This window comes from Gigantopelta aegis, chromosome 3, assembly GCF_016097555.1.
Source record: "Gigantopelta aegis isolate Gae_Host chromosome 3, Gae_host_genome, whole genome shotgun sequence".
NCBI lineage: Eukaryota > Metazoa > Mollusca > Gastropoda > Neomphalida > Peltospiridae > Gigantopelta > Gigantopelta aegis.
The window spans coordinates 93,978,151-93,992,039 of NC_054701.1; the positions used below are offsets into that span (position 1 = coordinate 93,978,151).

The 13,889-nt window shown below is 34.3% G+C and overlaps 1 protein-coding gene across 2 annotated transcripts in view; it reads left to right on the forward strand.

Annotated features, from left to right (window-relative positions):
* The first annotated feature begins 1,098 nt into the window (after positions 1-1,098).
* The window catches only part of LOC121369374 (mucin-5B-like), a 28,485-nt gene continuing 15,694 nt past the window's right edge, over positions 1,099-13,889 (forward strand). Inside the window, exons 1-5 of one of the 2 annotated variants that reach the window (XM_041494430.1) lie at positions 1,099-1,351; positions 3,226-3,322; positions 3,952-4,037; positions 5,284-5,374; positions 6,505-6,557. In XM_041494430.1, coding sequence (XP_041350364.1) covers positions 1,327-1,351; positions 3,226-3,322; positions 3,952-4,037; positions 5,284-5,374; positions 6,505-6,557 — 352 coding nt within the window. In that variant the 5' untranslated portion in view covers positions 1,099-1,326. The remainder of the gene's footprint in view (positions 1,352-3,225; positions 3,323-3,951; positions 4,038-5,283; positions 5,375-6,504; positions 6,558-13,889) is intronic. The other variant, XM_041494431.1, reaches the window with a different exon arrangement.

Genomic DNA, 13,889 nt, shown 5'->3' on the forward strand with positions numbered 1-13,889 from the left:
GCGCATTTTAAAACTATGGCTATTGGTGGCTCGAGTGTCCTCTAGCCCTGTCCTGTATATATATATATATATATATATATATATATATATATATATATATGGTTTCACAACTGGTTAGTTTCACAACATATAAACAGGACAGCGCTAGAAGACACTCGAGGCTATACGTGTCCACACACATATGTTTTATCATGCCTGGTCGGTGCTATAATTTAGGAGCGCTCGCTTAATGTGCGGTCGGTTTAGGATCAAACCCTGTCGGTGGGTCCATTGGGTTATTTCTCGTTCTAGCCAGTGCACAACGACTGATATATCAAAGGTTGTGGTATGGGCTATCCTGTCTATGGGATGGTGCATATAAAAGATCCATTGCTACTGATGGAAAAATGTGGTGGGTTTCCTTTCTAAGATTATATGTCAAAATTACCAAATGTTTGTCATCCAATAGCCGATGATTCATAAATTAATGTCATCTAGTGGTGTCGTTAACCAAAAACAAAAAGCTATATTTCAATATAATTTTTTACGCCTATTGAAAAGCAGGAAGAGATATAAATATGGGCGTACTAAAAAACAAACATTTATAACGATGAACTAACCAAACGAGTGAAGCATGCACGTCCAGTTAAGAAAACATGACGTTGTTTAACTCATGTATTCGATATGAAATTAGAGCAGTGTTAAGAAAGAGATTCCCCTTATAAACATAGTTTCGGTCTTACGTTCCAAACACGTTGAATATATAAACAGTATTTGTGTCACGTTTCTACCATAAAATTGTTCAGAATCTTCCCACCATAACTGTCGTTGTCAAGACGCAACCTATATTCTATAGTCATTATCGTCAAACCCAGTTTTGATTATATTCTTTTTTACTTCCTTTTTCATGTGTTATTATATTTCCATTCGTCGTGAAGTGCTATCCTATTTATAGCAGTGAAAAAAACACGAGCAAGTCAGTTGTGATCTCCATGGCCATGGGTGCAGAACTTAAGTAAACCGTGACTGGCCGCAAATATAATACACCGAGAGAATACCTTACGTTGCCTTGCTTTACCCCTCATGATACCCCTCAGCTAGACAGACAGCACAAAGGGATGTTTAAACATCCTGGTATCGAGTTCTCCATGTCTCGTGATCTGTAGGGTATTGTAAAGTGATGACTGGAGACCCAGTTTTCCTCGTCACATGAGATAGAGATGAGTGACTCGGGGATTTGTCCTCAAACGTTCGCTCGTCTCTAAAAACGGTGTATTCAGTCAAATAGATATCTTCTCGGCAACAACTTTTTTGTACGAACGAAGAAACCTTCAAAGTGACGGAAATATGGATTTTCATAATTCCAAATCAGGTAAAGTGTTTTATTTATAATGGTTAGAGATACTAAATGGAGAAAACGGAAGTTTCATTTATGATTCTCTAGCACATTGTTTAAATAGCGACTGTTGGGTTTCAAATATGGTAAACTGTCAAATGTTATTTTGAATTAGAAAAGAAACCCGCTGCTGTCGTTTAGCTCTCTCTCTCTCTCTCTCTCTCTCTCTCTCTCTCTCTCTCTCTCTCTCTCTCTCTCTCTCTCTCTCTCTCTCTCTGTGTCTATGTCTCTGTGTGTCTCTCTCTGTCTCTCTCTGTGTCTGTCTCTCTCTGTCTGTGTGTGTGTGTGTCTCTGTGTGTGTGCCTCTGTCTGTCTCTCTCTATCTATCTATCTGTGTGTGTGTGTGTCTCTCTCTCTCTCTCTCTCTGTGTCTCTCTCTCTCTGTCTCTCTCTGCCTCTGTCTCTCTCTCTCTGTCTCTCTATGTGTCTCTGTCTGTGTGTGTGTGTGTGTCTCTCTGTCTCTATCTGTGTGTGTGTCTCTTTCTCTCTCTCTCTCTCTCTCTCTCTCTCTCTCTCTCTCTCTCTCTCTCTCTCTCTCTCTCTCTCTCTCTCTCTCTCTCTCTCTCTCTCTCTCTTGATATATTTCTAGAAAAATATACAGGCAAGAAATATTGTTCTTTCAAATAATTTATATTTTGTTTCTACTTAGAGTGGAGAAGCTTTTGGAAGCTTTTGTTACTTGTACAGAATATGAAGTTTATTACCCATATGGTTAAAAATATATTGGTACATATCAAAGTGATATGCCCCACTAGAACGCCAAGTGGGACGTAACACTTCGACGTCACACGATGACGTCATCAATTGGCGCACTACAACCTTACAGGAACGCCAACCATACGAGTTGAGTGATATAAATTAAGATCCATTATGAGTAATAAACTCGCTACCATTAAGCTAAAGCTCGTGAAAACTGAAAATTATTTCACTCGGGACATAAACATGATACGAAATGGAAGCTCGTTTAAAGGGACATTCCTGGGTTTTATGCAATTTTTGAGATGTTATTGACTAACAGAGACTTTTTAACGATTGTAATTACATATCAAATATATTTTTCTGCATAAAATATTAGTGGCTGTATATTAAACGTGTTTCTGGTCGTTTCTACTAGGTTAAATTTCATTTTATTTCCTAAATTATATTTTTTACGTACGTACGAAATTATTTGAAGACAAAATCCAGCTTGGGCTTCTTCCAAATATTAAGACGACCCGAAACACATTGAATATATAGACACTGATATTCTAAACAAGAAAATATATTTAATATGTAAGTTTAATCGTAGAAATATTTTATTAGTCGGAAACATCTTACAATGCAGCAAACTCAGGAATGTCCCTTTAATATCCTATAATTATTACTAAACAGTCACAGTTGTTGTCGTTTGGTTTGATTTGCCCATTTTCAGCAGGTGAGACTTTTAATTAAATGTTTGGATAACATACGAGTTAATAGAAAAAGATTTTTGACAGCTTGTATAGATTGTTTAATACGCCTTTCTGTAAATGTATTTTGTTAATAGTTTGAGACAGACGGTTTTCATGTCTAAACTATGACCTAAAACATGTTCTCTTTATAAAACAAATAAAAAAAACACATTATTCTAGGAGAGTTTAATCTATCGAACAATTAATTTTATAATGTAACAATGTATGTATGTATAAGACTGAAACTTTGATATTCTGTACAGTTATCGTTTTGGGGCTGTTTAGATGTATGCATGTCTCGCTTGTAATCTCTTGTTGTTGTGGTAACTATCATTGTTGTTGTCGTCGTCGTGTCTGTTATCAGGATTATCAATATTCGGTTATTGAAATACGGGACAAAACAATGTTTTATAACTGTAGTGATATGGATCTCGATGTTGATGGTGTCGATGGCGCTAATGTGTAAGGCAGATACAGAAGACAGTGAAACCACTACAAACAATCTCAAGAAATTGTGGTACGAAAATTCATTCCATGTAGAACATACATATTTCAATGTATTACCCACATGGTTTACAATAAACGGTCACATAAATATCGTATTTTCCACGTATATTTATGGCATGGATCATGATTAAACATTGAAATAGTTGTTAAAACATATTAAAAAAAAAACATTTTTCATTAACGAAGATTACAAACTCCGTTTTGGTTGCAATACTGTTTAAACTATATCATAACAATAACGATAATTTATCTCTGTGTGTGCAAAGAAAAATAAATGATATCTTGTTTAAATACAGCCTAAATGAAAGAAAGAAATATACATAAGTTAGCAGTGTGTTTTTCGTTACATTTATAATTAAAACCGGGTGTTTAATCGTGTTTTATCATATTACACGGTTTTACAAGAAACGTTTCTTACATACAACATACAAACAAAAAGCTCTTCAGAATAAAAATTAAAAAACGTTTTCTGCAAAATATTTTAATGCCAAGTGACCCTGTGGGCAATATTCTGGAGAAATATTTGTACTGAATAAAAAAGGTTCATATTAATTAGACAATTATTACTACAGCCAAAATATATGTCATTTTATACATTTATGATATGTGTTTTTCATACATGTTTCTTTCTTTGTGTAGCTTCAGGGTTGCCACAAACGTAACTTGTAAAATTAACGAAACAGAGATAAAGTGTTCTACGAAGAATCGTAAAAACCAAGATACTAGTAAGTAGCTTGAAATTAATGGTAACTTCAGTATTGTTTTGCTTCTTAAAGCAATTTCACAAATGATCGTATCATGACTAGGATACATACGCTGATTTTGCTTAATGGGTCTGTTGAGGCGTGGGTAAAGGCGTGTAAATCTAGAAAATGTTCAATTTGATTTGATGGGCTGTCAGTACATGCATTAGAAAACATCGTTGTCACCCTCAACGACCCCCACCAACCTACACCGACACCCCCCCCCCCTCCACCACACACATGCACACACGCCACCCCAACCACACCCCCACATACACACATAAACACACACACACACACACACAAACACACATGTGATCACATGTATAAGTTGATTTCTATTTATACCTGTATGGTTTCCGAAAAAGTAACCCCACGCACCTTAAACGGGTGGAAATTATGAGTGACATTTATGTTTCACAATTTATAGTGTATTGTATTTACAAAATATTGCCACCCCTCACCCTTAAAGTGAATCAAAAAGAAATTGGGGGTCAAGCTGCTCATTTCTGAGATAACGGGTAGCGTCTATGTCTAACCTAGTTCCAGACAAAATTCGAGTACCTTTTTTTACAGGTACCCCATACATGTTTCAAGCTTAAGGCTACTTGACACAGATGAAATAAAATTGCATACATTTTATGCCCAGATGAAACTATTGGTTTTTTTTACAACCAACACACTTACATCTATCATCAATCACAGGACTTGTGGTGTTCACTCCTCTATCAAAAGTTCGGTGCACCTCCAATTTTGACCCAGCCGGAAGTTATTTGGTTTAGTACTACCTATAAGATGTTGTATTTTTTCCCCTAAGAGTACAAGTTACACATGTTGAAATCAATATATTCCTTAAACATAAGTGTAGCTAAATTTTACCTCTATGAACATCCATGCGTGTATTCAATATATACACTGGTTGCTATCGCAGGGCCAAGTGTTATCGATGGAGATGAATGAATAATACTTGCATTGAGGCCAATAGACCTCAAGTATGTATACATGTAATAGAGGGTTGAATATATGGGGAAATTTAACGTTAATTGGCGCACATCGTAACGTACTGTTAATCACCCGCTTTGCAAATGAGCATTAAAGTTAAGTCTCCCACCAACTCAGTGTTTCCCCTTGTACCAAAATACTTCGATGAAAGTCTATGACATGGTATTGTTAGTCAAAGATTGGTCACATAATTCATGTGTCAGTTTATTATGTTGTTTATTTGCAGAATGCAGTTTATACTTTATTAATATCAAAAATAAAACAATTCTGATAAACTGTTCCAAGACGAGCTGGACGATATCTCATGATGTTTGTGAGTAAGTAAAATGTTAATAAAAATAATGTTAAATCAAATTCACACACACACACACATACATACATACATACATATATATATTGACGCTCTTTTGTATAATCCTAGCATGTTTTCTGTTGCTTTTTTTAACGATTTTAAACCATTGTTTTCAATTCTCGCATAACATTTATTATTTTTCTCTGACAAAACCATAACAATGTTGCTATAGCACATTTCTGACGTCGCTAGTCTGCACCGCTGCGTCGGTTACTGTTAATGAAATTGACATCATCGCTGTATCTCTGTCATTGAAACTTTTATTGAGTAACGAGACCGGCCTCGGTGGCGCTTCGGACTACAGGCTGGTAGGTACAGGGTTCGCAGCCCGGTACAGGCTCCAACCTAGAGCGAGTTCTTAAGAGCTCAATGGGTAGGTGTAAGGCCACTATACCCTCTTCTCTCTCACTAACCAACTAACCAACAACTAACCCACTGTCTTGGACAGACAGCCCAGATAGCTGAGGTGTGTGCCTAGGACAGCGTGCCCAGGACAGCGTGCTTAAACATTAATTGGATATAAACACGAAAATAAGTTGAAATGAAAATGAGTAACGAAAATATGAATAAATGAATAAACAAATAAATAAATAGTACCTGGTTTATGTCGTTTCATTTGTGTTTTAAATTATATTCACGTACTTCAAATTAAATTATGTTTGAATCCAACCATTTGGTGCGGTTACAGACAATTATGTCTGTTTGCACATTTAAAGCGCTACAATGTTTTCTTTTTCCATATGCTAAAATTGTGAAATATTTTAGGTTTTTTTTACTCTATTCACATTAATATCACGTCATAAATTCATTAAAAGAACACTTATAATATTCTGTATTTATTGAATAACATTCACATTTATTCGAATTAAATAATACTATTTTAATAATACTAAGATGATATGATTTAAAGTTTTCACTTTTGTGAGTTAATTTGTTTCTATTAAAGAGTTTTTCATGAGCATGATATCATTTGTGGTATAATTATAATTAACGTGCACATACTAGTATTACAATTGACGTCTCTGAAATATTTTGTATCCATGATATTAAATAGAATATTGAACGATTAAAGTAAAATTAACTTGTTCTTTTCAGATTAGTTATGAATAAAATCTGCTTCAAGAAAACCAAGCAAACAAAATTCGTATGTAAGTTATTCACGTAGTAGTCTTTTTTCACTTCAGGTTATTACATTTTTGTTTATTTTTGGAATATGTAAATGTTTGAGAAATAAATATTAATTTATTTTAGTAGTATTTATAATTATTACCCTCCTGGTGAAGATATAGCGGTGTCGTACAAATTTCGTACGCACCACCAGGTGCGTATTACAAACTGTATTTTGATTTGTCAACAGGGAACAGAGTCAATTTCGATTGGTTGGACAGCGACCTTATTAGCATAACGAGACTATTTTTTTCATTCATAATTAATGTCAAGGTCAGTAACATCCACAACTTTTACTACAAATGTCATTCACCGATTCAGCAATGTCATTCATTAAAAGTTGATGTAAACTGGACCGCGCGAGAAATAATTTTAAATAAAAAAATAAAAATAAAATAATGAACAGAACAATAATTAAACATATTTTATTTTATTTATTATGTGGATTTTTGGTCCACAAATTGTTATTGTCAGTTGTGATTTGTGAATTCATCATCATTAAGGTCTACCACAGTCACTTTTTGGACCCTTGTTTTGGCTTCGTACACAATAAATGAAATATATCCAAAGTTAATTTTTTCATATGATATATTTGACAAAAGGTAGTTTTTTTATTTTTTAAAACGTAAATTTAAAGGGACACACCCTAGTTACAGTTATTTGTTAACCATTACGGCGTTGTTTTTCGCTATTAAACCCCATTTTTCACAAATAAAATTGCACTTTACTTACATTTTATTATTTAGAATACACATTTCCATTCACCTGAAGTGCTTTTTGGTAATCCTGATGTTTGTAAAACCACGAAATGCATTTTTTCACAAGACGTGCTATCGAGAAAAAACTGTTAAGCAAGCGAGGTCCAATCTATTTTTAGAGGGAATCTTCCTGTGTAAACGTCACAGATGTTGGTATACCACGTGACCGTTATCATTTTGGTTCGGTTTGTTTTCTCGTGCACGGTTCGCGCAATCAACATCCGATTTGTTGTTGTTCATTTGTGAGATTTTTCTTCACAGTTCGTGAACATTTTCAGTAACAATAAAGTTCAGACAAGTAAGTGTCTCAATACAAAACGTTACAAACCCTTAAACCATATCTGGGGAGGGGATACAACCAGGACAGAACAGTTGGAACATGTCCAGGAGAGGTGAAAAGAACGCACCCCAAGTCTGTGCGCACTCTGTGAAATTTGTCGTGACGTAGGCATTGTTGTGCTTCGAGCGACATCTACCGGTGACATCAGAATACTAACTTTCAAAATTATTTCAAGCAATTGGGACATGGGGATTCTCATGGTATTTATCGATATAAAACCTGCTTTTTCACTCCATTTGATAAAAACGTGATCTAAGTGTGTTACAGCTTTGTAGATTAACCAAATTATAATTTATTTTCGCTGGATGGAACTAGGGTGTGTGGCTTTAATATTTTTTGTAGAATTATGGAAAAGTAAAATATACCGACTGTAAACAGCGTTGTTTGCTTGTTGTAGAAATTTAACAGGGGTCAAGGTTAGTAGACCAGTTATTATTTTAATGTGGCGATGCATTGTAATAATATAGCTAATTTTGAATTTGAATGACGTCAGAATTCCAATGACGTCACTTTGCACCTCCTTACAATAACCACAAACTGGGTACATGACGTTTCCGTTTTAAGAATGCTGGAAAAAATCCAATGCAAAATTCCTATTGAATTTTTTTTTTTCGAACTGAACGTGTTTGAAGAAAATTCTGTGATTAAAAAATTGTACCTTTTACCAAATATGGATTTCAAGTGAAATTACGGTAAGATATGCTATAAGAATAAGAATAATTTATTTGCATAACACCCGAATATGGGCAGAGCAAAAATAACAATATAATATACATTTATCTGCAGTAACAGTAACATAAATATACATTAATTACATGAACAAACATCTGAATCAACAAATACATATGTAATTTAAGCCTTATTACTAGTGATATTAATATTTAGGTAAAAGCAAATATTGTCAGAAGTGCAGAGCCATAAAAAAACCCATCAACTATGGCGTTCGTGAATTATTTTTCACGAATCCACACCCCCCCGCACATTCTCCATCAGCCTATACAGACGTGAAATGCAAACAATTTGAAATTACTTCCAACTCATATGCTTTCCGCAACTTAAAGCATCTCTTTACAAAATTGCAAATGATAGGGCATAATTCCGGAATATTGTTGCGTGTAAGAAATAAGAATTTTTCATTATTAGTCAAAAAAGAAAAATGTGATTCTTGTTTTATTATTTTATGATGCATGGGCGGATCCAAGGGGGGGGGGGGGGGGGGGACCAGGGGGACGCGTCCCCCCCAAAAATTGTTCAAGTGCCCTCAAAATGTCCAAGTGCCCTTTTTGTTTGTAGAATTTTTTTTTTTTTAAGTAAACAATAATTATATTGTAGATAAATGAAATCAAGATTTTCGTGTACATGCGCAAGCTTGCAGATATGTGTCTGTGTTATTGAGTCTCAATGGGGCCCCATTGAGGTTCTAACGCGAGTGACGCCAATTTACTTCATTATTGCTAGTATATTATGACGTAGAACTGTAGGAATTCATATTAATTGTAAATATCAAAACTTGTAGTAAGGTGCCCTTTTGACGAGTCAATGTGCCCTTCTTTTTTGGTCCCCCCCTAAAAATATTTCTTGGATCCGCCCATGTGATGTAAATAATTTCTAAAAGCATTATATATAGGGCACGTCATAATGAAATGATATTCGTCTTCAACTTCTAGGGGACAGTTGGGACAATATCTCTCATTCGCAGGGACAGGTGGTTTCTTGTATCTTCCCTTTTCAATCATAAGTGAATGTGAACTCAAACGAAGCCTACTAAAAGCTTTTCTGCTTTCATAGTCTTTGGTATGTAATAAATAGGACTCAACTGTACTCGAAATTTGTTTGAATGACATATATGTGCGCATTTTATTACCATATTTGTTAGAATTTTTTTTTGATGTTAGCTGTGTTGTAATATACTGCAAAAAGTACTGCTCGCATTTAATTACGATTTCACCTAAAGTGCATGCAGTCGGTAATTCTGGAGTTGAAGATAGATGCGTAGGAATTCCAATTAGGTTTGCAGCATTAATAAGTTTAGCTACCCACGACGGTTTGTTGTTCTGAGCTGACTTTGAGCTATCAATAAACGCAGCAGTTAACAGTGGGTTGTTTGAAGTCTGGATATGTAATACATATTTAAAGGCATTAATAATTATATCATACGTCAGTGGCAATCTTCTTAATTCTGCTAATGCTGCAGCATTACTGGTATATTTATTGACCCCCAAAATCCATTTACAGAATTTTATGTGTACTTTTTCTACATCAAGAGTAAAATAATTTGTGTTACAAACTTGTGGTCCCCAAATTCACTCCCATATAACAACACTGGTTTAATTAATGTATTGAATAGTTTAATGCAAATATTGATAGGTGGATTGTGTTTGAGAATTGATTTTAATAAGTGATTTAAAGATTTAAGTCCTTTGTTTTTTAAACACTTTACACCAATGTTGAATTTACCATGGCTGTCTATAGTGATACCCAAATATGTGTAGTCATTAGATATGTTAATTTTGGAGGACCCTATGGTAAAGTTAAGATGATCTGTGTTCATTTTACGCTTATTGAAGACAATAATGTTAGATTTTTCAACATTAATGGGAAGATCATTACATATAGCATATTGATTGACAGCATTCAGCGTATTTTGGAGCCCTGATGCTGAAGGGGACAGAAGCACCAAATCATCTGCGAATAAGAGATGGTTGATTTTCAAATTATTCACATCAATAGGTTCACATTGTGCATCAAAATACTTAACAATATCATCTATAAAGATATTAAAAAGCAAAGGGGATAAATTACAACCCTGTCGTACACCACGGCTGGGATGGAACATGGGTGATGTACCTGCTGACGTTTTAATTTGATATGAGTCACCTATATACATAGAGTGAATTAATTTTACAAAGTTACCAGTGATGCCACTTTTCACTAATTTCATTAATAGTTTTTCTCTATTAATCATATCAAAAGCTTTTTTAAAGTCTATGAAAGCTGCATATACAGGTTGGTTAACAGAGATATATTTTTGTACTATGGATTGCAGAATGAACAAATTGTCAGTAGTTCTGTGGTTCTCACGAAAACCACTGATTCATACTAAGTATATTGTTTTGTTCCAAATACTTTTTGAGTCTTTTTGCCAAATTTTTTGTAAATAGTTTTCCAAAACATGAACTAATTGCAATTCCTCTGTAATTGTTAGGGTCTGTTTTGGTTCCCTTTTTATGTAGCATTTTTAAGATTGATTCATTCCACTTTTCTGGTAATGACGAATTTTGTAATACCAAGTTAAATAATTTAACAAAGTAGTCTATCATAGGCCACATAATTGATTTTAGTAATTCATTGGCAATACAATCTTTTCCACTGGACTTGCCATTCTTTAATAATTTAGTGCTCACCATAATCTCTGTAGCTGATATAGGCATGTTTAGAGACGGGTTAGGAATGTTCCATTTAGGCGGCATTTTAATGTGGCCTTCATTTGAATAATCTGAAGTGAGTTTCTTAAAATGTTCGTAACAACTATCTGGATCAGGTAGAATGTCTGTATTATTATCTGATAATTGCATTTGTTTTATTAGATACCAACATTTTTGTTGATCACCATTTATATGATTTTCAATTTGTGATATTATATTTTGTTTATATTGACGAGCTTTATATTTACATAGGCGTTTATATACTTTTTTTACGGAGTAAAACCTTTCAAGAAATATTCTGTTATTGGGATATTCTTGTATGTTTTTACAAGCAGTAAGTGCAGAAAATTTGTATTCTTTGCATGCCTGATCAAACCATTTCCGCTTACATTTAGGTTTATTTGAAGATTTAACAAAAGTCATGGACTTTAGGCTTATGGTGGAAAGAACTACCTTCATATCAGCTTTTGTTTTATTAACACCTTCCTTATCATTGCTATAGTTATTCATTATAAAGGATTTTAGAAGAGAATCAACATCTGGACATTGAATGGAACATATAGCCTTTGCTTGACTTTCTTCAGTCCACTTAAATCTACCTGGTAATTTCTCATATTTATATCTACATTTGTTTTGTACATGTTTTTTTAGATACTAGATGGACAACTACCTGACAATGGTCTGTTAGTAATGATAATGGTTTAACACACATATACAGTATATTTTCAACAAAATCTTCTGAAGCAATCATGTAATCGATCGTACTAACGACATTGTATTTATAACGTGTGTATGCGCCTAATGTGTCACCGTATGTCCGACCATTAAGTATTCTAAGTTTAGTCGACATACAAAGATTGGTAAGTTTAGTGCCATTGGAATTAATTATTGTATCTTTGTTATTTCGATTACAACATGAGTCTAATAAGTAATCTTCTGGAACCGGAACATACTGGTCATCATCTTGGGGTATATAGTCCGATAAATCTGCAGTGCGAGCATTGAAATCTCCACCTAAAATAATGTGACAGTCATTACTTGTTAAACTATTGATATCATTTTCTATTTGTAAGAAAGGGTCTGTGGTACATGTCAAACTGTAGCTAGAATTGCTTGGTGGTATATATACTGATCCCAGCAAGACATCTTTTTGCAGTTGAAGCAGATTTCCTGATATTTTCACCCAAAGAACATACGGACACTTTGTTTTGATAAGATGAACATACTGCTTCAGATGTTTCTTGAAATAGAATATAATACCACTTTTAGATTTTACAGATATTCGATGTTTTTCAAAATATTCAAACGAGTCAATGTCTAAACTATTTTTGGACTCCTCAGAGTGCCAAGATTCAACTAGCGTAACAAAATCTAAATGCTTAACACAACGCAAAAAGTCAAAATCGTTCAATTTTTTCAAAACTCCAGAAATGTTTAAACCTCATATCAACGTATAACGTTGAAAAACTAGTAAATAAATACTCGTATTTGCTATGTGAAAGACTAACTTATAATAATTATAGTCTAACTAATTAATGAATGAGCATCGACTAGACTATATGATTAAATGTGACATTCTAGAAAAAGTTATACATGCACATGTGTATATTTTCTAGTTCAGGAATCACTTTAAGAAAACTTTCCACTCCATTGTTCAAGAAGAATGTTGAACTGCTTGAAGTGATGTTTCATCATTTCAAGCTTATCCATAGAGCTTTTGTTAATATCAGGCTGAGTGTCTTTGTAGTGAGGCACGACGACCTTTGATTGTGTTCGCTGCGGCCACTTTATATTTTTCGCGATGAGACTGGTACCCACGACACTTGGATGAAACAGGTCTCTGTAATTTTTCTGTTGAAGTGCACCATAGCGAGTGGTGAAATATTTTGTATGATCAATGAAATGACATTCTTTTTCATTGCAAAATGCTGACACCGTGTCATTTGATTTTAAAACCACACCGTTGATGTCTTTGTTTCCTTTAGTTGGGATGATGGAAGAGAAATATATATGTGCATTTGGTACTGTTGACCTTGTTGCTGCGATCAGAGCGTCCAAATGTTTTCTTTGAACAGGTTGCATGGTTTTGCATTGGTTGATACCCAAGTGGAATGTAATTCTTTTAACTCTGTGATTAACATGTTGTTGGTTAAGCCAATCTATCAGCTAATGATATTTAAGACCAGGCTTACATATTATTTGACAAGTGTCATTTTCGTGTGTTGCCATCTTAGTTGCATGTAGTCCTTTAATGACCGAGTCTCCGATGATTAAATTAGTAGTATCGTGTTTAATGTTCTCTGTACTGTTTGGTACTGTAAACAACAATGTTGATGACGTCGACGCATCATTTGGGGTCATACGTGGCGTTGTAGAGTTCTGGCCAAAGCCTGTAAACTACTTCTATTTCTTCATACTCAGGTTTGTCTTCTAGTATTTCATATTTATTTCGTAATGGTATATTTCTTATGACCAGGACTTGTTCATTCTTCGTAGCAATTGGCTTTTTTCTTGAGTCAGTAATTAATGCATTTGTATTTGATGTTTCTTTGTTTATTGCATTGCCGACAATGTTAACTGATCCAGACGCCAGGTTTCTTTTCACTACATTACTGTAGCTTTGTGGAGCTACACATGGGACTTGGTTATGAGAATCTTTTGACAAATGATTATCAATGTTGTCTGTGGATATCATTGTACTTTGTATCATCAATTGCTCAGTTTTAGATCTGTACTCTTGCAACTTTTTTCGAAGATTTCCATTCTCATTTTCTAGATGAGCTGCCCGTT